The following is a 27777-nucleotide window of genomic DNA, read 5'->3' on the forward strand; positions in this document are numbered from 1 at the left end:
TAAAATCGACACAAAACTGGACTGCCTAGTAGCCCAAGGCGTCCTGGAACCAGTCCCCCACGCAGCATGGGAGACCCCCATAGTAGTGGTAGAAAAGCCGAATGGGGCAGTCTGAATCTGCGCGGACTACAAATGTACGCTGAATAAGGCGCTACAGGATCATGCATATATCCGGTACCTGTGGTTAGCCACGTACTGGCCACCTTGGGGGGGGGCAAAGATCTCTGGGAAACTGGACCTTGCCCAAGCGTACCAGCAGTTGCCGGTAGATGAAGTGACTGCTGAGGTGCAAACCATAGTGATCCACCGGGGGGCATTCCGTGTCAAGCGACTGCAATTCGGGGTGAGTGTGGCACCGGGGTTATTCCAACAACTGATGGATTCTCTTCTCAAAGGAATCCCAGGCGTCACCCCGTTTTTTTGATGATGTGATGATCGCCGCTGCCACGCTGGCCGACTTCGCAGACCGCCTCCGCACAGTTCTCCGCCGTTTACAGGACGCCGGACTCAAAGTTAAACTAGAGAAGTGTCAGCTGGGGGTGCCATCAGTGGACTTTCTGGGGTTCACGGTGGATGCAGAGGGCCTACACCCGACCCGAGACAAGGTGAAGGCAATCGTGGAAGTCCCGCCACTGAAGTCTAAAACAGAACTACAAGCGTTTTTAGGGATTCTCAATTTCTACCACACCTTTCTTCCCCACAAGGCGGTGGTAGCTGAGCCCCTCCATCGCTTGCTATACAAGCAGGCCCCTTGGGTGTGGGGGCCCTGCCAAGCTGCTGTGTTCCGGAATGTTAAAGAACTCTTGATCTCCAACTCGGTCCTGGCCCATTTCGATGAGGTGCTACTGGTAGTTTTGGCATGCGATGCCTCACCCTACGGCATTGGTGTCGTGCTGGCGCATTTTCTCCCAGATGGGCGGGAGGTCCCAGTCACGTATTACTCGAGCACCCTATCTGCGGCTGAGCGGAACTATGCCCAGATAGATCGGGAGGGACTAGCCATAGTGGCCGGGGTCAAGAAGTTCCACGACTTCGTCTACGGCCAGCCATTCACCATTGCCACAGACCACCGCCCGCTCATCGGCCTTTTCATGCCCGATCGCCAGATGCCGCAGGTCCTCTCCCTGCGGGTCTTGCGGTGGTCCATTTTCCTTGCGGGCTACGATTACCAGCTACAACACCACCCGGGGAAAGCTATGGGCCACGCCGACGCCCTTAGTCGCCTTCCCCTGCCAGATGTGGTTGAGGATCCAGACCCTATGCACCTGGTCCTCCAGCTGGAGGGCCTACCGGATGCCCTGCTGCAGGCCGCGGACATTGTTCGCCGCTCGGCCTGGGACCACATCATATCCTGGGTGCTGGGCTGGGTGGTGAGGGGGTGGCCTGCGAAGATAGAGGGCCCCGAGTTCACGGCATTTATGGCCTGACGGGAGGAGTTGTCAGGGCACAAAGGCTGCCTGCTGTGGGGAGACAGGGTCGTGGTTCCCAGCGCACTCCGACAAAAAGTTCTCCAGGCCCTTCACGAAGCGCACCCGGGCATTGTTAGGATGAAAGGCCTCGCCCGGAGCTACGTTTGGTGGCTAGGCATCAACGCAGAGATAGAGGCATGGGTGAAACGTTGCCCAACCTGCCAAGCCATCCGACCCAGCCCACCGGGCGCGCCGTCCCAGTCATGGGAATCCATTCGAACCCCGTGGTCCCGGCTCCACATAGACTTTGCCGGACCATTTCATGGACTGTTATTCCTTGTGACTGTGGATTCCTACTCAAAGTGGCTGGAGATAAGCCCCGTCTCTGCAACAGCCACAAAGGCCACCATCCGCGCCCTCCGAAAGATCTTCGCCACCCACGGGCTGCCAGACATCATCGTCTCGGACAACAGGCTGGCGTTTACGTCAGAGGAATTCCAGCAGTTTCTCAGCAACAACCTGATCAAACACATCAGGTCAGCGCCATTCCACCCCGCTACTAACGGCCAAGCGGAACGCATGGTCCGGACGGCGAAGGAAGCGTTAAGCCGCCTGACGGAGGGAGACTGGGAATTTCGCATCACCCATTTCCTCCTAGCGCAACGGACAATGCCAAACCCCGTAAGCAGTCACTGCCGAGCGGAACTCCTCATGGGTCGGAGACCAACAATCCTCCTGGACCGCCTACACCCTGATCGGGCTCCTGAGCCACGGAACTCCTCAGAGCAGCGGGAGGCGCCTCGCGGGTTCTTCCCAGAGGACCCCGTCTTTGCCAGAAACTTTGGAAGGGGCCCAGAATGGATCGCCGGCTGCATCATCTGTCTCACTGGCACCGTCATGTACGACGTGTCAACAGAATGTGGACAGGTCCTGCGGAGGCACATAGACCAACTCCGTCGGTGCATGCTCCCAGAACACCCAAGCACAGAGGTTCCTGAACAATGGGCAAACCCAGAGGTAAGCCCCCAGACGCCCCAGCGCAGGACCTCCCCACCGAAGAGCGTCAGAACTTTGCTCCAGTCCCCCCGGCGGCTGCCGAGGAGGGCCCAACAACCGACGCATCTGCGCCAGAGGTGTCTGCACCACCAGCGCAGCCCAGCACAGCGGACGGGGCCCCAGAGATCCCAGTACTGGCTCCCCGACGGTCCACTAGAGAACGGCGGTCCCCATCGTACTTAAAGGACTATGTGACCTAGGGTGGGTCCGAACTATGGGGGGAGGGATGTTATGTCCGCTGACCGCCACCAGGGGCCAGGTTCTTCCCAGAGGACCCCGTCTTTGCCAGAAACTTTGGAAGGGGCCCAGAATGGATCGCCGGCTGCATCATCTGTCTCACTGGCACCGTCATGTACGACGTGTCAACAGAATGTGGGCAGGTCCTGCGGAGGCACATAGACCAACTCCGTTAGCGCATGCTCCCAGAACACCCAAGCACGGAGGTTCCTGAACAACAGGCAAACCCAGAGGTGAGCCCCCCAGATGCCCCAGCGCAGGACCTCCCCACTGAAGAACGTCAGAACTTTGCCCCAGTCACCCCGGCAGCTGTCGAGGAGGGCCCGACAATCAACGCATCTGAGCCAGAGGTGTCTGCACCACCAGCTCAGCCCAGCACAGTGGACGGGGCCCCGGAGGTCCCAGTACTGCCCCCCCCGACGGTCCACTAGAGAATGGCAGTCCCCGTCGTACTTAAAGGACTATGTGACCTAGGGTGGGTCCGAAGTATGGGGGGAGGGATGTTATGTCCGCTGACCGCCACCAGGGGCCAGCGAATACCCCAGAGCTTGACTCTGTAAGAACAATGGGGACTAGGCTCCTAGTCTCTCCACTTGGGAACCAATAGGACCGTGGCGGGCGATTTAAACCCATGAACGGGACCTAGGGGGAACGTCCCCAGGTGTGTATATAGTTGGCCAGCTGGCCGTTAGTCTTGGTCCTTTGTTGTGTACCAGTAAACCATGCTGATCACTACATCGGTCTCAGTGGTTTCTACATGCGTCTAACCCACTACACTTCATTATGCAATTCTGTTTTACGACTGAAAAGATTGATCGAAGTAATGCTCGGTTGAAATGACTTTGTCCTGTTCTAAAATATCAGTCTTCAAATGGTTTCGAAATGCCAGTTCGTTATTTAAGTTCACGCTTGATTAGAAGTACGGAATGACAGTACAAATATCAAACCTTCAAATCCAGCCCAGGGTGGAGTGGGGGGGGGGGAGTTCATCTTAAAAAAACACCACCCAGCTTCTAAATACAGGATGACTATCACTTATTCCATCATGGTTCTTCTATATTTTTCTTTCTGGGGTAGAGAGAGACGTTGAATACTCCAGCTGCTTGACTCCTGAATGAAGTCCAGGCCTACTTATTCTTCTTTATGCCACAAGTCAAAGCACGGAAGTCCAAAATCAGCTTTGTGCATTTCCTTGGTCTGTCTACTATAATAAAATGTCCACATCTGTCCAGCATATGCACTTGGCAGCTAGGCATGGCGTCGGCAAAAATTTCTCCACCTGCTGGGTCAAGCACCTGAACAACAAAGAAAAATAGTGGTCTATATTTGTAAAGGACATGAAATAAAGTACAGAAAGGCTGCTGAGCAGTGGAAAGATGTATGCAAGCTTTCTGCCACAAGATTTTGTTTTAAATTAGAACATGCTGGTGTGTGTGTGTGTGTGTAGACCTGTGAGGACTCATGGGGGGGAACCTACTTTCCTCAGCTGATCCTCCTCCTTAAGCAACCTCCGGTTTTGCTTTTTCCCTCCCCCCCCCACAGCTCCATAGCTTATCTTCCTTCCTTCCTTCCTTCCTTCCTTCCTTCCTTCCTTCCTTCCTAGATCAGGCTAGCCTGGGCTATCCAGGTCACAGTGGAGGACTCTCTAGGCATGCAGAAAAATATCACTCTAAAAATTAATCAAAAGATTCCCCTCACAACAAAAAACAATACAATAACAACAACACAGCTCTGATGAGTGTCTATATTCCAGGATCATGGAATGTTTAAGAGCAGTTGAGTCAATTGAAATAAAGATGTATGAAAAAGGAACTCAACCTGATCAAGTCCCTGGTGGTAACTTATTGAATCCTGAAGGCTGAGATTTGGGGGTTGGTGGAATCTCTAAAGTGCTTTTCCCTCCCACAATTTCATCTGGGCTGCTAAGATCTTACTAAATTGGTAAGGAGTTAAATAACAAGAATATAAAAAAGATTTGTATGTGAGATATTGTCGGTCCCTTGGTTTAAAATTTCCCCCAGTCATATTTAGAGACAGTCCATCTCAACATCTTCTCTCATCTAACTAAATTGAGCTTCAGAACTAAGAAGTGATTTACAAATCCTGGCTGGTGTCCCTCCCTGCTGGAAATTGGAGATTACCCCAGAGGCTTCTGGGATTTGAATAAACCCTGGATCTGCCAGTCACGCTACTGTCTTCTTAACAAGGGAGAGTGGGGGGATGTATGTATGCAAGCATGGGGGAGGGCATGATTTTTTTTTTTTGCCCATTGTGTCCACAAATCTGGAACTGGCACTGATTGACAGGAATATGTTTCTACAGTCAAGGCTTGGAAATGAACAATCTAGGTCAGTCTCCTGTCTCAGTGCAGGTCAATGCTTCCTCTAAGCTGTAAAGTCTTCTGAGCAAAAATGCTACTTTGTGAGCTACTGGCATTAAAGTCATGAGCGAGCGACTTGGCTACTGCATAAATTAGACTGCTCTGGAGCCATCTTTCCTGAGCTAAGACAAAAATGTGTGAGCCGGAGGCTAAAAAACTGTGAGCTAGCTCACACTACCTCAGCTTAGAGGGAACACTGGTGCAGGTTATCCAGTGCCTAAACTGTCTCTGACAGGTGACTCTCCAAAATTCTTCTATAAGATTTACAAGGAAAGGATCTCAATGGTACTCTCCTTGTTCTATTGCCTTGCTAGGCATCTTGCTCCTTGGTTCAGCAATTCAGATACTACTAAGTCTGTAAAGTTAAATCCACCTCCCAGCATTTTAAAACAGTTGTATCTTGGTCCTGCCTTCAGGAGGGAACTACTGTATTTGCCTTGACCTTGTTTTTTGGAACTAGGCTGCTGTTTCTCCTCTGTATGTAATGGAGATACGACTTCTCAATCCTATGGAAAAAAAGCTGGGGAGATGTGCTGGGAAGGGGGCTAACACCCCTCCTCCCATCCGCCATTACAAATTGCCCCCTCTTAATGCCATTTTGCTGGTGGAGAAGCAGCAGGCAGGGTTTCAAGTGACGGGTCAGTTTCAGCTTCCATGAAAACAGTGCTAAATAATTGTTCCTTGTGCCCCTTTTTCCTAATTGTTATTTCAATAACAATAATTGCTATTGTTTTATTAGACCAATTAGAATGTTGCAAATGTAAGGCCTTAAATTCCAGAGCTAAAAGCAATGTGAATGATGTCAAGATATCCGCAGATGTACGTGTAATTATATTTAATAAGAAATGGCAGTACTAATAGGATGTACAACTGTATTGAAAATTTTTTGGGGTGTGTGTGTCTGTTTTTTAATGTATAGGAGTATGTGTATTCATCAGTGAAACATCGCACACACACCCAATGCAAATATAGGTCCAATTGCAACAAGTTTGCTTTTGGTTTCCATATCTGAAAACAAGAGCAGGTAATCTGGAACTTCAAAATCCAAAGAGAAATTGAGATGAGAATTTCAGAAGTATCCCTAAGTATTAGTAGCCAACTCTTTTATCAGTATACAAATCTATTCCAACCATGCATCCTATTACTACAGTCACTGATAATTAAATATAGGACACACACATAAACATTTATACCACTGACATTTATGTATTTATTATTTAAATCCAAAGTACATGCTTATAAACATCACTCATATTGATGTTAATTCTATAATGTAAGGCATCCCATTTGCCATCACATCTAGAGGACAAAAATCCACTTAATTTTTATGTGCTAGTCCCTGGTCATTATGTGTCTAGTTATGTGTGATGGCAGGGAAACTTCAGGACCACATGACAATAATCTACATATAGGAAAGTTTGAGTTTATCATAACTGTGAGCTTTTTAAAATGAGCACGTGTACATTAGTAACATCAGGGGTGGGGTGAGTGGAGCGAAGGAAAAAAAAGACTGAGAACTTAAAAAGAAGAAGAAGAAGAAGAAGAAGAAGAGATTGGATTTACACCCCGCCCTTCACTTGGAGTCTCAGAGCGGCTTACAAACTCCTTTCCCTTCCCCTCCCCACAACAGACACCCTGTGAGGTGGGTGGGGCTGAGAGAACTCTAACACAAACTGCCCTTTTTCAAGGACAGCTGTGCCAGAGCTTGTGACTGACCCAAGGTCACATCAGCAGTTGCAAGTGGAGGAGTGGGGAATCAAACCCGGTTCTCCCAGATTAGAGTCCGCACACTTAACCACTGCACCAAACTGGCTACACTACACCACTACACCAAACTGCAAATTGTGCATGCTCCAGTTTCATAATTAATTTTAGAAAGTTTCTCCTTTTTTGCCATCAGTTCACAGCTCACTTATGGCATTCGCATAGGGTTTTCAAGGCAAAAGATGTTCAGCAGTGTTTTGCCATTGTCTGCCTATGTGCAGTGACACTTGACTTCCTTGGTGGTCTCCCATCCAAATAATGACCAGGACCAACCCTGCTTTTCTGACGAGATGATGAGATTGGGCTAGCCTGGGCTATCTAGATCTGGGCAGAATGTCTCTTAGTTAAATTGAAATGAAGGTGGACTGAGACGTGTGGCAGAGAAAAATCTCTGGAATGATAAAGGAGTGGAACAATCCTTTTTGAGGTCAGCTTTGTGAATCTTCAGTTTTCTCTTCCTTGTGGCAGTGTATCTGAAAACACACTAACAGCTACCTTGATCAAGCACACAAGAACATATGGACCGATTCCCCACAAGCAGCTGTGCCGGCATCGCTCTCCCGTTTCTCCTGGTTGTATTGGTCAATTTCACACTATTTGCTGCGCGGCTGCATTTTGACCCGCATCTCCACCCAATTTCCTCCGTGTCTTCTCAATCCTCAAAAAACAGGATCGGGGATGCGGGGAAATCCGGGGGTGGGGGGAGATGCGGGTCAAAACGTGGCCGTGCAGCGAATAGTGTGAAATTGACCAATACAACCAGGGGAAATGGAAAAGCGACGGTGGCACAGCTGTTTGTGGGGAATCGGTCATATGGAGTGAGCTCTTCTCAGGATTCAGTGAGATTGGGTTGAGTCAGCAGCCTTGATGTCTTAGTTCCCAACAACTACAACCCTGGAAATGAAATGCTACTGAAAGCAGCGCAATACATTACCTTGTCGTGTTTCCCCCAGATAACCTGTGTTGGAACTGTTAGCTTGCTTATGTTGTCATGAAGGCTGTGCCTGGACTCCACACTGGAGATATCTAAAAAACCTTTTCCAAAGAGACAGAAAAAGCAGACCTTGATCAGTTTCTTATCATCATGCTTGGTGGTGGTGATGGAAATTGCTACCAAGTAGCAGTTGACTTATGGCGACCCCATAGGGTCTTTGAGGGAAGAGACGTTCAGAGGTGGTTTGCCAGTGCCTGCCTTTGCGTAGCGACCCTGGACCTCCTTGGTGGTTTCCCATCCAAATATTAACCAGGGTCAACCCTTCTTAGCTTCTGAGATTTGATGAGATTGGTGTAGCCTGTGAAACTTTCCGCAGTAGATTTTCCCTCACCAAGTGCAGTCCCAAGATTTTTGGAACCCCCAGTTTTAGCAAGTTCCGAAAATGCAGGGTAAGTAGGAGAAAACTTTGGGTCTGTGCCTGGTGAGGAAAAATCTACTGCAGAAAGTTTCACATAACACACAGTTTTAAAAACGTCCATGTGGGGTATTTCACTACTGCGGAAATGGTCTCAGGTCATCATGGTTACTGGAAAACACATTCTCACTAGTGGTTTAAGGGCCAAACTACATGCTATGATTTGTAATGTCTCGTTGTCTGGTCCCCCCCCCCTCTCTTTTTCTGAGGCAATCAGACATCAGGTGTTCTGAAGTGGTACGGCACCTGCTTGGCATGCAGAAAGTCTTAGGTTCAATCCCCGGCATCTCCAGTATGAAGTAGTAGGTGACGTGAAAGACCTCTACTTGACCCTGGGGAGCCACTGCCAGTCTTAGACAATATTGATTGGTCTGATTCAGTATAAGGCAGCTTCATGTGTTCATGTGTCAGTGTTGTCAGTTCTAACTGGCACCAGCTCTCCAGGGTTCCAGGCAAAAGTCTTCACATAATCTACTTCCTAATCCTTTTCTTTAAACTGGAGAAGCCGGAGATTGAATTTGGTGCCTTTGTCATGCAAAGCAGATGCTCCAGCACTGAGCCACGCCCCCTTCCCAGTTTCCTAAAGAGCAGAAATAGTGAGAAATTCTCAAATATGAGTAATTAAACTTGGGTATTGGAAGTGACTTAACAGCGCTTAACAAATACATACATCTCTGACGGTATGAACCAGTCCCTTCTAGAGGTCAATACTGGTCCCTGCCACACGGCAGGGAAAACACTGGTCAAAGTGCGGCTAATTAGAGCCGCACCAAAATAGAGACGCTGTGGGCGGGATTCCACGGATCCCGTGAGCCGCACGCCGTTGCTCCCCGGCATGATCAGATGCTGGGGAGGAAGAGACGAGTGGGAGGGGGAGGCTGCCAAACTGCACATGTGTGAGCATGCGCAGTTCGGCCGGGGGCCAGAGATGCGCCGGCGGCAAGACGCGCCGGTGGCAAGACGCGCCGGCGATCCCACGGCCAGCCGTGATGCGGACCTACCAGATGAACCACCTAGGTAGGTGGTCCATGTTTGCTGCGGGGCTGTTGGGGGAAGGGCCGGATCGGGAACGGGCCCGCAACACTTCCCAGATGTTGCGGTGGGATCGCGCCCGTTTGCTGCGCCCCCGATCCGGCCCACTCCCGACCCAAAACCCCTCGTGAGAACAGGGCCACTGTTTTGCTATTGTGGCTGAAGCACCCTGTTGAGTGTAAGGCCTGATAGTAAACCAGGTCTCCTTCTGTGTGCTATGTGACATCCCCCCCCCCAGGCAGAGCCTGTTCCTGGCTTGTACTTACATTTAGTGTAAAAAGGAACATGTGGTTTCCGAAGGTCAAGAAATCCCTGCATGAGCTAAACGGGGAGAAGAAGAAACAAGGGAGTGGGTCAGAAATATGGAGAAGGCTCCTCTTGGGCTGCACCAGTTAAATGCTCCTTTCTGAAGGCAGCGGGAGGTATTACTGTCGCTTACTTGCTCCTCATTTCTTGGGTTATGAATTTTATAGCCCAAAGGGAGTGAACTTCTTTAAACAGTTGGAGGATGCTCACATTCATTTGAGACTATTTGGGATGATGAACTCGATCCCTGTCCTGATGGTTAAGCAACCCAATGGGTATGAAAGGGGTGAAGAGCAACCAAAGAAGCAGCTCCCAATGCTGCAGCAAACCATCCAGAGGCTCCTGGGAAGGGCTCTGAATTCCTTTCTGAGGAATGGAATCTTATCTGTAAACAGTTGGGGATCTGCTCAGCAGGAACACTGCCAAAGGAAAACAGTGACAGTTTGGAGGGGTTCAGCTGCTAGTGCACCATTGCCCTATATTTGCTTAAACTGAGCACAGCACACAGCCTTCCCACCATCTATTTTGTGCTCTTCCGCACTCTCCTTTTCATTGCTTGCATGCCCCTATTGCCTTCCGTCCCCCCCCCTTTTCCACATGTGTTTTGCTTCCTCTAGTGGTCACTTCAGTATTACATCACTGTATCTTTGGCATATTTGACACCGGAGGTGACGTCATCATGCTGGGCCTGTTGCTGGGGGGGGGATGCTCTAGCACTCAGCCTAAAAACTCTATGGTACCATAGAGTTTCTGGCTGAATGCTAGAGCGCCCCCCTGGTGACATGCCTAGCGTGATGATGTCACTTCTGGGTGACGTCATCGTGGTGCACCAGAAGATCCTGGACAGGAAGCTCCATCCCCCCATGGGCAGCAGGTAGGGACCTGACAACCCTATGCCAGAGATACAGCAATGTGTTATAGAAGTGACCACTAGAGGGAACAAACACACATGTGAAAGGGGGGGGAACCCCTTCCCCCGGAAGCAATAATGACACAGAAGTGATGAAAATGAGAGTGCAGAAGAGCCTAAAAGTCAGAGCAACTGTGGTTTTCTTTAACAATTGTCTGTACCACCTTGGGAAGGATGGTCTCTGTTAGAATATGCAAGGTCTATAGGGCAGAGGAAGATCTGAAGATCACCCTACAGGGGGACAGCTGAAGGACTGGTAGTTGGCATAGATAGATTAGGGACTGCCCACAATTTCAGATTATGTCCTTCCTGTCTCCTGATTGACTCTTCTGGAGACTTCCTGCTCCTACAGAACTTCCTTCTTCTTGTTGTTCCTCTCACAGCAGTTAGGCCAGACAGTTAGGCTGTCTCTCTCTTCTACGTTCTATAAAAGTTTGATCTTCTTTAATAAACTGACTTATTTTTCTCTAAACAGTCAGTGCCCCAATTCCTGTGCATACTTAGACTCTGCCAACAGTCTCATGATTTGAAAAACAGACTAGTAAAATACCAAGAGCCATGCAATTACTGCTGCATGTCCAGGTAGACGCACCCCCCCATGTGTTTCTGCTTCTTGAACAGCAGAAACTTGGCAAATTGATTTTGAAGTCGAATGGACTTTCAAAAGCAGAGGGGCTGGCTGCATGGAGAAAGGCAAATTCTCACTGGAGAATGCCTGAAATGGCTCTTTGACTCCAAGCCACGGGCAGGGGAAAAGGAACATGCTTCTCTATGGGAGGGGTTCTCAAACTCTGTTCAGAAGCTTACTAAGCTGCTGCTTCACTGTGAACAGTGACAGTTGTGTACTGCTGAAACATAGTTTGTGGCACTGCATTAGGGCTGCCAAGTGGGGGCGGGGGGGAACTCCGCTTTGGAGGCCCAATTTCCGCCGTCGCGGAATCGGGCCCCGGGGGGAACTCCGCCCCCCGAAGCAGAGCTCACTCTATGGTTTTCCCTCTGACGATCTGGGCCACGCCCTCAACGTGAGCAACGTAGCACGTAACTTCCTGTGACGTGCTGGCGGCGCGCGTGTACCACCGAGGAGCTCCCAGAGCCCGGCGAGGCTCCCCCGCTGCCAAGGTAAGAAGACTTGGCAACCCTACACTGCATGTGGAGCACTATCCATCTTCTCCTGAAATGTACAGTTACAGGGGAATGTGGGGCCTGTTCCTGAGTGTGTTCCCGGGTCACAGAGCATGACCCCAAGAGGTTTGCCCAGTGCCCTATGTGAATGGAAGGCATGTCCTAATCAGGCGCGCGCAGACTGGCCATTTCATGTACAGGGAAAGCACACAGTGAGCTGCTGCCCTGGAGGAGTACAGGCAATCAGGAGCAATCAATACCAGGAAGCAGTAGTACACCCAGCATTGGCAATCGCTGGCTAGGTTCAGAACTGCCAACAACCAACAGTACAGCACACAGCAAGAAATAACAAAGAACAACAGAAAACAACTGTGAGCTGAATTACCCGCAATAATATATACCCAAAAGGAGACTTCAACAAAGTGAAATGCACATGTAATAAAGAATGAATCTATACATATAATCCATCATAGGAAAATACAGAAGCCCACAGGATCCATGAAAGGAAAATACAAAGTCCAGAGTAGATATCCAACACTTTTCCTAGGCAGTATTCAACGTTTCAGACTTGTGGTCTTTCCTCAGGAACAAAGAACAACCAGGGCTCTTTTTGTAGAAAAAGCCCAGCAGGAACTCATTAACATAGTCGAACCCAACAGCAGAAACTCATTAGCATATTAGGCCACATGCCTGATAGCACAGCTCATTAGCATATTAGGCCACACCCCATGCCTTCCCTTGGGTTGCCTGGGCACCCCACAGCTACGGGGAGTCCGGGCAAGCCCCCCCCCGAAGGGCGCCTGGGCAAGCTGGCCCTTGGACAGGCCGGGGAAGGCACGGAGAGGCATTTGAATGCCTCCCCGATCCTTCCAGCCCTTCCCCGCCCACCCGCCTTGGAGTCGCTGGGTGGGGTCGCTCTCCAGGCCTTCTCTCTGTAGCCACATATGCAGAGGTTTTGGCTGTAGTGGGCGTGGCCAACTCTGAAGCCAGCCAGAACTCCGTTCCTGTGCGTTCCTGCCCAAAAATAGCCCTGATAGGAAGTCTCATTCCATCAGTTTCTTTATGGGCCAGGTCTCCTAAGTTTTAGTGAGCACCTCTCAAGGCTGCTTCTATGTAACAGGACCAAACACTGAGAGGTTCTTCAGCAGGCAAGCTGATGAGGAAAATATTTTTGATGAGGGGAGAAAAGTTCTGAAAGCAATTTCTCTCTGTAGCCCTATTCACAAGTTACGGTGAATGCATGTACAGTGTACACTTCATTGTTCTTTAGAAGTGCATTAAAGAATTTTCATGTCACATTCAATGCACACACGGTTGAATGTGTGATTAAAACCCCACATTTATCCAGGTTCTGGTCCATGGTTTCATTTGTAAAGTGAATGTATGTTCACTCTTTCTTACAAACAGGTGAACTCAAGTTGAATGTGTATTCACTGTAACCTGTGAACAAGGGCTAGCGAGTTCATAGCTTATGGTGCACTTTCCGCTCCTGTCTGTCATTGTGAGGCTGATACCACATGTAAGGTTGACACCTGTCTGGAGAAAAAAAATGTCCTGTCCCTTTAAAAGAGACTTAATGGATTCTTATTTACCTCCATGCCATGAGAAACTTCAGCTGCCCTTCCTTGCCCCTTAAGCCTCCTCTATGAAAGGGTCCGGGACAAGACAGCTTTCTCCAGGCCTTGGGGGCAATCCTCATTGCATGGATAGGCCTTTGGAGCAATATGTATTTATCTTTGGTTATTTCCACATGGATGCCTCTGCAAACTCCTCTGCATTGGCAGCAGCAATGAGAGTGACGTGGAGAATTGTTTCTGGTGGAAGCGGCTTCTGAATGCAAAATAGACGAATAAAAATGGGTGCCCCTTTAAATTTATGAAAGAGGGCATGTAGCTGTAAAAAATGATTTTTCTGGGTGTAAAAAGTTCTTAGAGAAAAGGGAGTTTTATCTATGGCAGCTCTGCACAAGACTTTATTACATAGCTATGAGGATAAACTCTGATAAGAATTGCAAAATAGGCTGATAACTAAAAAACAAAAGGCCTCAAGGAAAAAATAGTCTTCCAGGTCTGTTCCAACTTCCTGGCAAAGGTTTTCATAACTTAACAAAGCCATCCATTATAGGCTAACAAGAAGCACAACAAGTGGCCTGAATATATAAGAAGTCTGTGCTGGTTATCACTCACTCCTGTATTCACACATTCATTTTTGCTCCTTTGCTACCAGACCATGAGACCAGACATGGTTTGGATCCTTTTATTATTAATCAGGTGTGCTGATTGTTAGTAGGGTTGTCAGGTCCCTCCTCGCAACCAGCAGGGAATTGGGGGGGGGGGGGGAGGCTTACTAGGAGAAAAAGGAAGTCCCAGGCAGTGTCACACAGGAAGTGACATTTTCATGCTTCATCGTCAGGCAACACTCTGGTACTTGGGTAAAACTATATGGTAAAAATGGCTTCTACTGTAGATTTTTTGCCCAAATACTAGAGCATCATCCAGAAATCGCTGGTGTGATAACATCACTTCCTGTGTGAGACATTGCCTGCACCTTCCCCTTTCTCCTGGTAAGTCCTCCCACCGGGAGACCTCCACCTCTACCAGGGTGGCTGGCAACCCTAGTTGTTAAGCATGCAAATATACCTGAGGTGCATGTGGTGACTGGTGCACCAGTGGTTCTCAGAAAAGACACCAGTGACTTCTGGGCAAGGAGTGGTGATGCTCTCTATGCAGTTCCCAGGGAGAAGGGCATTTGGAGGGGATTTCTCAGTCCCAGATGGAAATTTGCATGTTCCTCAAACCCACTTTATTACCTCCCACCCTCTCCCCAAGAATTTCACTCTCTATATTCCCTGCCTTCACAAGAAAAGCAATTAAGAAGGAGCTATTGCTATAGAAGATTGGCCTGGAGCACTAAAATCTTCAGAGTGCCACTTTTTCTCACCTGTTTGTTTGGCTTCCGTGGGCAATGGTAGAGGGAAAGTTTGAACAGTTCTTCTGACTGGTTTAGAGTCACAGGAATGAGTGGGATGTCTCTGAAATCCTTGCGTTTCTCCATCTCCTTCAAACACTTCACAAAGTCATTATCTGTTGGATATCTTAGACCTAAGAGTTGAGAAAGAATGCAATAGTTTACCACTGCCTTAGTAGCAAACACATGAACGCATGAATCTGCCTTCTTCTGAGTCAAAAACTCTTGGGCTATAGTTCAGTATTGTCTTTTCTGTCTGGCAATGGCTCTCCAGGGACTTAGGCTGAGGCCTTTCATATCATCCACTACCTGATCTCTCAATCTAGTGGCACCATTGGTAGGGTTGCCAAGTGATTCTTCGCCGCGTGCGCGTCACCCGAAAGGCACGCCGGGCACACCGGTGAGTGAAATTCACTTGGCAACCCTAGGTAAAGGTAAAGGTTTCCCTTGCTCAAAAGCCAGTTGAATCCGACTCTAGGGTTGTGGTGCTCATCTCCGTTTCAAAGCCAAAGAGCCAGCGCTGTCCGAAGACATTTCCGTGGTCATGTGGCCGGCATGACTAAACGCCAAGGTGCACGGAACGCTGTTACCTTCCCACCGAAGCGGTACCTACTTATCTACTTGCAATTTCTTGCTTTCGAACTGCTAGGTTGGCAGGAGCTGGAACTAGAGACGGGAGCTCACTCTGTCATGCGGCATACTCGCGTCTCGAACTGCTGAACTACCGACCTTCCACAGCCTGCAGTTCAGCATCTTAACCACTTGAGCCACCGCAGCTCCTATCTTTCACTTACAGACTGCTAATATTTACTTTACCTCCTTCCAGCCTATGCATTTGTTACACATCACATCTTTCTAGAGCTTGTTGTATTGCTTTCACAATGGGCTTTACTGCTAGTATATGTGTGTGTGTGTGTATTATTGTTGTTTGTTATCTGTTAAACTAGAGTCTTATATTTTAATAAAGAATATAATTTTAAAAAATCCTTATCAAGACTGTTCCCAGTGAATTTTCTTTCTTCTCATCTTGAGATTGGACCAAGCACCCTGCCCTCCTTACTCCAAGATAAGCTGCTTTAGGGTTTTTGGCACTCACCAGCTGGACAAAGGAGGGACAAACAGTGGATATCCGATGGATAAAGAGCGGCATAAACGCCAGCAACCATTCCACCCATGGAGATGCCGACCAGGTGGAAAGGCTTCCTGTTCAGACCAGAGTACTCAACAAACTGAAAGAAGTGTGAATGAAGCGAGAAGTATGTTAGATAGGTATAGCTAGGAACTCTCAGGCTGGGGCAAGTGATGCTCTGTCTTCTTGGTGCTTGGGGGGGGGCAACAGTGGGAGGGCTTCTAGTGTCCTGGCCCCACTGCTGGACCTCCTGATGGCACCTGGTATTTTTGGCCACTGTGTGACAAGAGTGTTGGACTGGATGGGCCATTGGCCTGATCCAAGATTGGCTTCTCTTATGTTCTCTTATGTTTCAGCTCTAAATAACTGCTTAAGGCATTTTGCAAGAAAGGTGTCTCTAACTGTTTCTGCATGCTATGAGATAGGTGGTAAATGAGAGGGACAGCAGCATGGAAGAAGATCCATTGTTGCCCCCACTGCTTGGCCCAAGAAGCCCAAGACCGATTGACATTCATAGCGATCAGTGGGTCATTCCTTCCGCTCTGCTGCCATGGAGAAGATGCACAAAAGCACTGACGGCTGCTTGGTCGAGGATATCCCAGCTCACCTGTGGCTTGTATGAAATGTGACAGACAAAGAGAGGAAACAGATATTTGATTCTTCCTTCTTTTATCCCCTGTCCCTGTCTGGTTTCTCTCCTTTTCTTCACCCTCTTTCATGTGGTTGTATTGGCTTAGGATATAAGGGTGTTGGATCCAAAATATCTGCTGCCTCTCTTCTATATATATATGATAGATCTATAGGACAGATAATTTCTCCTTATATATATTTTTTGCACTTGTGACTACCAAGCTGAGGAGAATCCCCTCTGTACTGTAACAGCAAAACAGGAGTGCCTGGTGCTAAACAGTGATCGTAGAAATGCACAGATGAGTTCCTGGTAAGTGTCCATTCTTTTCACCCGAACATCCCCTTCCCAAACAATTACAGTCATGGCAATTTCACTGTTAAACTGATCAGTGAAAGACTTGGATCAAAAAAGAGGGATCCTTACTATAGACACTGCCTCACCTCACCTGAGGTTATCTAGAAGGAAGCTTTACCTGGTGCATCCGCTTAGCCTGCTCGATGGCTGTGTAGCCTTCTCCTGGCAAGCGAGATGTTCCCCCGTGCCCAGGCAGGTCCACACAGACCACGTGGACATCCTTAGGAATATACTGTGAAATGGATGAAATCAAGCCATCAGAGCTATGAAGAGTAGATTCCTCAGATAAAGCAAAAACTAGGCCATGTAAAAACTCCATTAATAATCTTAGATCCAGTAGATTTGCTTCGTAATACAGAGAAATGCCACCAAATTTTCAGCAATAAAACATCTGAGAGGGTTTTTTGTTTTGTGGATTCCTGATCTGTCTGCCATATTTGTATCCTGTTCTCCAGGTGGCTCGTGTTGGCATATATGGTTCTGTCCTGCTCTGTTTTATCCACCCAACAACTTGGTGAGGGATGACAGCTGAGAGAGGGAATGTGATTGATCCAGGGTCATTCAATGGGCTTCATGGCTGAATGGGGATTTGGACCATGGTCCTTCGAGTAGCAAACTACGATAATATGCTGGTTCTCTGATAAAGTAGATGGGTGTTTTCAGGTGGCAACCAGTGTTCCCTCTAAGCTGAGTTAGTGTGAGCTAGCGCACCGTTTTTTAGCCTCCGGCTCACACATTTTTGTCTTAGCTCAGGAAGGATGGCTCCAGAGCAAACTAATTTATGCAGTGGCCAAATCACTCACTCACAACTTCAATGCCAGTAGCTCACAAAGTAGAATTTTTGCTCACAAGACTCCACAGCTTAGAGGAAGCATTGGTGGCAACTATACTATACTATACTATACTATTTATTTATTTATTTATTTAAATTTATAACCCGCCCTCCCCGCAAACGGGCTCAGGGCGGCGTACAGATGGGGCCAATGCCCAATACATAAAACATTAAAACTGCATTTAAAAACATTCAATACAACTTAAGTGCTCGCCATAATATCTCACAAGGGAACAGATGACGTCATCAGGATAGTATCCTTAGTGGCCACAGCTCCACGCAGTACCACCATTTTAGCGCTCACGGCGAGTTGGTAATAAAGGGCTAGGACAGATAGTAATAGTCGTAGACAGATGGTAACAGTCGTGGCGGCTCCTACTCAAACTCCTGGCAGAAGAGCTCCATCTTACAGGCCCTGCAGAACTGTGCAAGGTCCTGCAGGGCCCGGATCTCCTCTGGGAGCAATCTATCTCTCATGCAAGTGTGGATGTTTTGCACGATTCTTTCCTGCTCTGTAATGGAAGTGGTGCCTGCACAGTGCAATCAGTACTTTATTTTCCATCAGTTACGTGGTGTCACCTGGTGTAGTCTCATTGAGATATGTACTTTTTCAGAGAAACCTCACTAGAGGCCAGTTAAGTGACATAAAAGGTGCAGCTTGCTCAAAAACTCCAAAGATCTACATAGCTCAACATCCCCTATACCAGGGCTCCCAGTGTGGTGCCTATGAGCACCACAGCATCCACCAAAACTTTTCCGGGTGCCTGCTGAGTATTTTTAGAAAGTGGACGATGCTTTTAAATATGTTGCTTTGGCAGCAGTCTACCACCACAGCACATGGCTCTTCACCGTATGACTGAAGGTAAGTTGCGGCAGTCATTTTATGACTGAATCCACCTCTTATGGCAGTTGTCTTGTGGCACTCATTCTGTGGCAGAGCCCACCACACTGTGTCAGAATTCCAAAGGTGTCTGCAAGCTCAAAAGGTTTGGGAACCCCTGCCCTATGGAATGGTGGTGAAATGGATGTCTCTAGGAAACAGGGCATGATGAAGAGAAACCTTCTCAGCCTCTTGGAACTGAAGTGTTTCTGAATATGGAGGTTCTATTTTCAACATTCAAGGCAGCAGCTGTGGCTCAGTAGTAGATCATCTGCTTGGCATGCAGAATGTCCCAGGTTCAATCCCTGGTATCTCCAGTTAAAAGATCTGACAGTAGGTGATGTGAGAGGCCTCTGCCTGAGACCTTGGAGAGCCGCTGCCAGTCAGAGTAGACAATAATGACTTTGATGGACCAAGGATCTGATTCAGTATAAGGCAGTTGCATGTGTTAACAATTATTTTAGTCACAGGTGACTAACTCAGCTCAGTGGGACAAATCAGGTGCCCTAGTATAAGTAGGCACTGTGCAAACACTAGGCCATGTAAAAGAATATTAATTAAAAGAAGGGAAGAGCTAACAAAGCTGTGTATGAGCTAAAGGCCCAGATTGTGTCAAAAAAGAGAGATGAATCAGGGGACTGGAGAAGGGGAGATACTTATAGTTGAACAGAATACCTGGACAGAAAAACTGCAGCTAATTATACTGGGCTATTGTAGACAAGACTCAAATTGATGAGAGGAAGATCTCACCAGCTCCCTTTTTTTGTGAATAGCATTTTAAAGGAGAAGAGATGTGTCCTTTTAAAAACAATCACTTTCACCTTCCAAATGGTAATACCAAAGCAGGGTACTCAATTTTGAAATTTCATACCCTCCTTTTGACTCTCTGCTCAGCTGCCCTCAGTATCCTGTGGCTTTGGGAGAATGCTTGGTCCTCATCAGGTTGTTTTTGTTTTCCTTTTTCCTTACAAAATTGTATTTTCCCGTGGCCTTAGGAAGTCACCTCAAGATGTAGAAACCTCTACCTTGTCTGTAGGTGGCTTGGTTTTGCTGCTTTTTAAATTGTTCACTGCAAGATGAATGAATGATGGTTCATAGAGCCTTGTCCACTAGCACAAAATCCCTTGACAAAGTGGTAAACATGCTAAGTAACAAAGTCAGGCAGCCCATAAGGAGAAGGCAGATGGGACATTGGTTCTTTCCCACATTCTCATTTTCCTCTCTTATATGTTTCTATTGCATTGGAGGGTTTTTTCTGTTCTGCATGTGTTTTGCTCCCTCTAGTTGTTGATTCGATATTACTTCGCTTTATGACTGGCATAAAAACCTGCAGTCAGATTTGCCAGACATAAAGTGACGTAATAATGAATCAACCACTACAGGGAGTGCAACACATACGGAACAGACCTCCACCCCTGAAACAACAGAAATGCACAAATGAGGAAAATGATAATGCAGAAAAGTAATTAATTCAGTGAGAAACTTCTGCACATACCCCTTCTACCCCTTTCATAGGAACAGTACTAGGGCTGTTTGTCAGGCAATAACAACAACAAAAACAACAATGTGGATCAGCTTTGTCTGGGAAAATTCTCGCTGAATAGAAAAACTGAAACATACTTTCATTATAGGTAACCACATGTCTTTGGCAAGCGAGAACCCATGAAACATCAGTATAGATGGCTGGGGTCCTGGTTTCCCACGGCTGAAGTAACAGAACTTGTAGCCCTCATGCTTGAAATATTTTACTTTCACATGTCTGAGTTTAAGCATGGACCTAAAGGCAAAAAGATTAACAGAGAAATGAACAGAGGAAGGGTATGTTGTAGTGAATTACATTGAAAGCTAGGATGTTTCTCTGAGTTGGATCCAACCACCCATCAGTGGAAGATGCTGATAGTCATAGACCTTCCCCACTTTCTTCCCCCACCCCATGCAGTCTTTTCTGACCCTGGGATATTAGTTTCTGGGATCACAGGACCCACATGGAGTAGAAGTCAAATAGATTGTTGGGCTGCTGTAAAGAGAGAGAAAGGAGGGGCTGTGGCTAGGGCTGCCAAGCCGTGGCGGGGGAGCCGCACGTCTTCACAGGATCCCTGCTGCAGGGGACAGTGATACGCGTTGCACCGCCATCGCCAGGATGTGACGCTACGCGTCGCTCTGGCAACGGGACTCCAAACAGCCCTGTTGCCAGAGCGACACGTAGCGTCACATCCTGGCGATGGCACTGCAACGCGTATCGCTGTCCCCCGCGGCAGGGATCCTGTGAAGACGTGCAGATCCCCTGCCGCGGCTTGGCAGCCCTAGCTGTGGCTCAGTGACAGAGCATCTGCTTGGCATGCAGAGGGACCCAAGTTTGGTGCAGTGGTTAAGTGCGTGGACTCTAATCTGGGAAAGCCGGGTTTGATTCCCCACTCCTCCACTTGCACCTACTGATGTGACCTTGGGTCAGTCACAAGCTCTGGGACAGCTGTTCTTGAAAAAGAGCAGTTTGTGTCAGAGTTCTCTCAGCCCCACCCACCTCACAGGGTGTCTGTTGTGGGGAGGGGAAGGGAAAGGAGTTTGTAAGCCGCTCTGAGATTCCAAGTGAAGGGTGGGGTATAAATCCAATCTCTTCTTCTTTTTCAATCCCTGGTTTCTCCAGTCAAAGGACCAGGAAGGAGGTGATGTTTTTAAAGCAGGAAACTCAGCAAGGAGTTTGATCAAGCACTCCGTGATCCTCGTGTGAACAAAACTTTCCCCCTCCAACAGTCCTTTCCAACACCCGGTATGTTTAATTATTGAACCACTTAAGCAGTTATTACATGGAACTTTATGTTTGATGTGGACAGCTGCAGCACAGGCTAGTTTTAATACTGTAAAAGCCTTGATTGTCCACATTCTAGCTTTGGCATTGTTTGATTTAACATTGCCTATAATTGTGACAACTGATGTCTCTGAATATAGACTGGGAGCTGTGTTGACTCAGCTACATTGAGGGTAAGACAGAAAAGACTGTTACATTTGTGCCCAGAATACTGACTCAGGCTAGGGTTGCCAGGTTTGGCCTTGGCCTCAGCTGGGGACTTTGGGGGGCGTTCCTGGAGGGTTTTTTTTTTGCATGCCTGTATTCTAAGTGGCGATGCTGCTTGGAATGCAGGCATATGAGGTCTGGCCTCCGCTCACCAAAAGTATTTAAAGGGGGGCGTGCATGTCTGAATCCCTAGGGGCCAATTGCCGCTTGGAATTCAGGCATGCAGCTGGCAGCTGCCCCTTACCCTCCCCTCCTACAAAATTTAAAGGGGTTTCCAGCTGATCAGTGGGCCATGTGCTCCTTGTTGGGTGGTCATTGTTGGGGTGGGGTTTACCTCTGCAGGCCACGTGGCCAGAAGCAGGTTGAAGCCCCCAAAATTGGGGGAATTCCCCCCCAGACTGGGGGTCTGGCAGCCCTAACTCAATGGAGAGGAAACACTCCATTGTTGAAAGAGAAGCACTTGCTTGCGTTTGGGCTATAGAAAAGAGAGAACGTATTTCTGGAGCTACACATTTAAATTATGGACTGACCACAGTTCCCTGACAATATTATTGACATCAAAAAGATAGGGAAGGGCTGGGAATCAAATTGCTGGGTGGTCAGTACGGTCACTTTCCTATAGTTATGAAATGGAGTACAAGCCAGGAACACAGAATGTGACAGCTATTTGTTTGTTTCAGTGACCCTTACTGCCCTCAGATATTTTATCAGAAGAGGATGTAGAAGCTGTTGCACCCCTTTCAGGTACTTCTCTTGTGGCTGCACAGGAGAAATTTCGGGCTGCCTGTTTAGCAGGTGGGGCCCAAGTTAGCAAAAAAATAAATAAAAATGAAGGGATTTTTTGAGAAGTAGCCTAATAAGGCAAAGGGACTCAATCCAGTGCTGTTGCCTTGTGTTACAGTGCATGATGAGCTTTCATCAGAGGTCATTTCGGGGGGGATCTCGGGGCATCGCAGTTCCCCCGGGTGAGATGCGGGGGGGGGCACACAACGAAGCCCCTCCCCCTGCTTCCGGCCGCCCTGCTTCCAGCCCTCATTCAGCCAGGAGGAGGCAGGAGTAGAGGGAGGGTAAGCTGCTTCCTCCCCGCCTCTCCCCACCCCTGCCTGCCTGGGGCCAGGGAGGGCCTTGGTGGGGCTTCCTTGCACTCCCGCCGGCCTTGCAGGTCCACCACCGGGCCCCTGATGTCGGGGTGTGGCATATGCTAATGAGTTATGCTAATGAGTTCCCCTAGCTCTTTTTCTATGAAACGACCCCTGGCTTTCATTACAAAATGGTTGCATTTTACAAGGCACACATAGATTACTTTGGATTTCCATTCTTGGATTCTGCACTTGCCTCATGTACTGCTCCCTGGTTAAGGCCCTACCAGTTGGGGCAAGGCGTGGGAGCCATTCCTGTATGACTCTAGATATACACTCACCATATCAGGAGCGTGACTATTCGTGCAGGCCTCCAGTAGTACAGTGTGGAAAAAGTAAGTGACAAGGCAATCACGGCACAGCTTGCAGCCAGCCAGAGTATCGTGATCGTACTGCTCTCCATCCCTCCTAGTTATGATTGATCTTTGCTACCTGCAAAAAGGCAAGAGGAGAAACAGATAAGCTAAAATACGATAAGAGGAAAGAGTTGAGGCATTAGCACAGTAAAGACATGGAAAAAGAAATGCTCTCTGCTGTTAGAGTTACATGTAAACTAACCTTGGCGGGTACACTTTGCCTTTCCAGAACTGGCTTAATGATAGTCTGTCCTGAAACTGAACTTTTAACATGCATGTGTCTTGGAATGCCGGGCTTTCTGGCCTTGCTTTATAACACCTCCCTTCACTACCCAGCCTTCCTTCCCGCTCATAAGTTTGTAAGTATGCATCTTCCTGCCAACTGAAGGTAACACTTCGTGCATCTGATGAAATGGCCTTGAAGTCATGAAATTTTGTAGCACAATACAGTTTCTAGTCTCTTAAGGCTCTGTGCTGACACTGACCTGCTTTTTAAAAATGTTGTATATAGAATGAATTTGGTTGACACTTAGGGACACTTTTATTTCATGAGCAATGAAGACCGGGCAAAAAAGTTCTTGCCACCATGGCACATGCCCTCTGGATTACAGTACTGCAATATGCTGCTTGTGGGGCTGCCACTGTGTGACACAGAGTGTTGGACGGGATGGGCCTTTGGCCTGATCCAACATTGGCATCTCTTATGTTCTTATGTTCTTATGACTCTGTGGCACTGTACTCCTCTGAGGTCTTTGCCCTCCCCAGGCTCTGTCTCTGAATCTCCGGGAGTTTCCCAACCCGGATCTGGTAACCCTACTCCCCCGCTGGTGGCCAGGAGGTGGTTTGCCATTGCCTACCTCTGCATCGTGACCTTGGACTTCTTTGGTGGTCTCCCATCCAAATAGTGATCAGGGCTACCCTGCTTAGCTTCCAAGATCTGACAAGATTAGGCAAGCCCTGGTGTCAGACAGGCCTCTGTGCTATCCTGGCTGCCATGAGGGGTGTGTGTGTAACTGTGGAATCTTTACTTTACTGTGGAATCTTTACTTTCATTTCTGCTGAGTTTCTCTTTGGTTATCTCTCCCTATAAGCCAAGCCTTATAACCTTGAGTGCCTGGTGTCTTCTTTCTCTTGGGAACGCTGGCCCGTTAGCTTGGCGGGCTCCTACCTGTCATCTGATTGGCCCTGAGCCATTTAGGTCCCCCTTGAATTCTGCATATCTATTAGCTTTGCGTGCTTTATCCTCGGTTCTAACACGAAACAGTTAAGATACCTGAATGCCATAAAGATCTCAATAAACTTTAATTCTTTTGAATGACCGCTGTTGAGAACTGATTGACTCAGGAGTCTGACACCGGGCATCCAGGTCAGGGCCAGTGGGTGTGGGAAAAGCAGTAGGAGAAGTCACATAAACAGAGCATTTTCAACCGAGTTCTGAATAATGGCTGCGGGCACACGGGCAGGAAAATGCGGGGGGGGGGGAAAGCATGGCTGTTTGCCCCGGGGCTAAAAACCGCGCGGTTGCGTGAGCAGACTTACCATGTAGGTCCCGTGGAGGTCCCGTGGTAGGGGGGAGGTGCCAATCACTCCACAGTCCTGCAGCGCGGCAAAGAAGCGGGGTGCGGGGCAAACGGGGTTGGGTTTTTTTAAAAACTCAAATGTGCTCCCTTGGGTGCTTGTGCGCATCCGTGGAGACTTTGGGAAAAAACTAAAAAAAACCCCTTTTTGCGAGGGGACATGGGCGGGCGCCGGAACTACCACCGGAAACGCAATCAGACGCCCGCCCTTGCCCCGCGGTTTCAGGAAACTAGTACCTCCGAGGTACTAGTTTTTTACCGCACATCTTCCGTGGGAAGCCTCGGGTTCACCACAGGAGCTCGACGCTTCCCAGATGTGGCGGTGAGATCATGCCCGGAAAACCGCCTATCTTCTGTCCATCTAGCGTGCCGTGTGAACGCAGCCTAAGAACACTTTTTCAAAGGTTTGAGGATGTTGCTCTCCATTCATGAACAAATTGCAGTGCAAACTGTGGAATGACTGAGTGTCTCTGACTCTTTTACACCACAGTGACAACTCTGTCATTAAGCCTGCAATGCTCCCTCTAAGCTGTCGAGTCTTGTGAGCAAAAATCCTACTTTGTGAGCTACTGGCATTAAAGTTGTGAGAGAGTGATTTGGCCACTGCATAAATTAGTTTGCTCTGGAGCCATTCTTCCTGAGAGGAGGAGGAGGAGGAGAAGAAGAAGAAGAGGAGATTGGATTTATATCCCACCCTTCACTTGGAGTCTCAGAGGAGCTTACAAACTCCTTTCCCCTCCCCTCCCCACAACAGACACCCTGTGAGGTAGGTGGAACTGAGAGAGCTCTTTTCAGAACTGTCCTTGACAGAACAGTGAAAAAAATGTGTAGAGTGATTTTTTTAAACCCACACATTCAAGGAAAATAGAAGACAAAAGGCCTGGTTAGAATCAGGCACAGTACCTTTTAGTTCTGTGCCCTTTGACACACAAGGCCCTGCACTTGAACCAGATCAAAAACATGGGTGGGGCCACTGCAGTTCCTTAAGAACCATTTTAACCTCCCAGTCCACCCCTGAAAATCACACCCTGATTGTGATAAGGAACAATAAGTACACAATATCTATCACAGATGCCCCCAGCCATCATCAATAGGGTTGCTGGTAGGAGGGTGAGGGTGGGAACATGGGTGTGTGTGTGAGAGAGAGAGACAGAGGTCGGCAAAGTCATTCTAAGAATCACTGGAAACTCTGGTATAACCATAGGGTATCCAGTGTTTCCTAGAATTCCCTGTATCAGTTCTGGGTTTTACCTGGAAATTATGTAGAAACCTGGAAATGATGTAGCAATGTCAGAGACATCATTTTTTAATTTTATTTTTCTTCTGCCACCACTCCAAGCGGCTGTTCTGGGAAACCTAATAATCAGGTCTGCCCTAGCTGGGTTCAATTCCTGATCCAGTTGGATGCAGCCATCAATCAATGAAGACTAAATCTACTGCTGCTGGATGCATTGACAAAAATAATCTGGATATCATCAGCATGTTTTTGACAGCTCATCAGCATATTTTAGGTAGCTAATTTGACAAGTCATGTATTTGACAACTTCCAGTGGCTTAATAGAGAGATACTCTGTAAGAGAAATACTTCATGACCAAATACTCCAAACAAGGCAAAAGAATTCCTTGTGCGCTATGTTTTGCAAGGAACTCTAAGAAAAAGGATAGTACTTAGTTCAAGATTGCCTCAGGTCCCTCAACTGACTGAGTGCAATTTGTCAAACTTTATGAGGGCCAGATCTGACATAAAAGTTACTTTGTTGGGCCAGGCTATGTCTGCCATAAAATGAAATGCCAGGTACAGGAGGTATTAGGCTTGCCAAGTCCCCCCGGGGGCGGGGAAACCCCCGCCCCAGAGGCCCGTTCCCCGCCACCGGCGAATCGGGCCCCGGGGGGAGCCCCACCCCGATGTGTGCGTCACCCGGAAGTGACGCGACCATGCTGGGCACGCTGGGGGCGGGGCCACGGTCATCCGAGGGAAAACTCTATGGTTTTCCCTCAGATGGTCGTAGAACTATTTTATATGTAGAACTATTTTATTAAATTCCTACACAGATCAGATATATTTTCTTTTGCCTGTATATGCCCCTTGAGATATCAGATTAATTTGGTATCCATGCAGCCATACTTCCTTCTGAAGAGTCTTTTTAAAAGGGGTTATGATAAATGACTAGAAGTATTTAAAATATCTTTCTTCCATATCTGCCAGTTATCTTTTAATGTTGGCAAGGCGGGGGCCTGTAAGGAATTTTGGGAGGAAGGACCATATTGCCCCCCCCCAGGCATTCTAATGTGCTCTCAAAAGCTTGACCAAACAAACTTCACTCCTGTCTTGCTTTCTTTCAGGTGCTCTGCACTATTACCATATATTCAGTCTTCACCAGGCTCACCTCCCCCACTTTATGAAGTCATATTTTCTGCTTCCCGAGGTGTCCCTTAAGTATGCAGAATTACCTTGTGCCCACAGTGGGAACCTGCCTAAGGGGGAGAGGAGAGGATGAGACACATCCTTTTGGATGAAAGCAATGCCAGAGCTTCATCCTTCTGCAGCTTCTGGTAGCAGTTTTGGCATGAACTGGGAACTCTCACCCTTGGGGAGGAAGACTGCATTTTGAAGGTACAGAGAGAACTGAGAGACAATGTGTGTGGGCTATGTATCCATCAGTGTACTCTGAGTCTTTAGGCATCCCATTCCTTCCCATAAAGTTGCTTGGATGCATGTTTGATTGCATTGAAAATGTGGTTTTTTGTTTTTATTTAATTCTTTTGTCTTTATTTAATTCTTTTTATTTAATTCTTTTCGCCTTTATCCCCAATGGGGAACCAAAGCAACTTAAAGCTTTCTCCTCTCCTCCATTTTATCCTCACAACAACCCTGTGAGGCAGGTTAGGCTAAGAGAGTGTGACTGACCCAAGGTCACCCAGTGAGCTTCCATAGCAGGACTGGGGATTCGAACTTGGAACTCCCTGAAAACTTGTCTGACCACTCCACCACACTGGCTTTTTTAAGGAGTGTGGGGAGGAAGGAGGTGGTCTGGAAGTTCCTTCAGAGTTTGCCTCAATTGTAGCCCTATTGCCTGAACATGGCTTATTAATGGGGTGAAGTCTTGTTCCTGCTTGAAATCCCCCATGTTTATGTTCAAGCCACTGCTTAAGCAGCCTGGGTGTTTGGTGGTGGAACCCCCAACTTCACCAAATGTTGCTCATTCCCTCACGAGCTCATACGAGCGTCACTCTTGAGCTAGTTGATACAGCCCATGTACTTGGCAGCAGAATG

At 48.0% G+C, this 27777-nt stretch overlaps 1 protein-coding gene across 1 annotated transcript in view; it reads right to left on the bottom strand.

Annotated features, from left to right (window-relative positions):
• Positions 1 to 3552: 3552 nt before the first annotated feature.
• The window catches only part of LOC107119606 (monoacylglycerol lipase ABHD6-like), a 49385-nt gene continuing 25160 nt past the window's right edge, over positions 3553 to 27777 (bottom strand). Inside the window, exons 2-9 of the mRNA XM_015422126.1 lie at positions 22852 to 23002; positions 20039 to 20195; positions 16825 to 16938; positions 15689 to 15821; positions 14566 to 14726; positions 9554 to 9608; positions 7781 to 7881; positions 3553 to 3997 (exon numbers count right to left, since the gene is read on the bottom strand). Of these exons, the coding sequence (XP_015277612.1) occupies positions 3830 to 3997; positions 7781 to 7881; positions 9554 to 9608; positions 14566 to 14726; positions 15689 to 15821; positions 16825 to 16938; positions 20039 to 20195; positions 22852 to 22973 (1011 nt within the window). The 5' untranslated portion in view covers positions 22974 to 23002 and the 3' untranslated portion in view covers positions 3553 to 3829. The remainder of the gene's footprint in view (positions 3998 to 7780; positions 7882 to 9553; positions 9609 to 14565; positions 14727 to 15688; positions 15822 to 16824; positions 16939 to 20038; positions 20196 to 22851; positions 23003 to 27777) is intronic.

Source organism: Gekko japonicus, unplaced genomic scaffold (assembly GCF_001447785.1).
Source record: "Gekko japonicus isolate JY-2015 unplaced genomic scaffold, Gekko_japonicus_V1.1 scaffold292, whole genome shotgun sequence".
NCBI lineage: Eukaryota > Metazoa > Chordata > Lepidosauria > Squamata > Gekkonidae > Gekko > Gekko japonicus.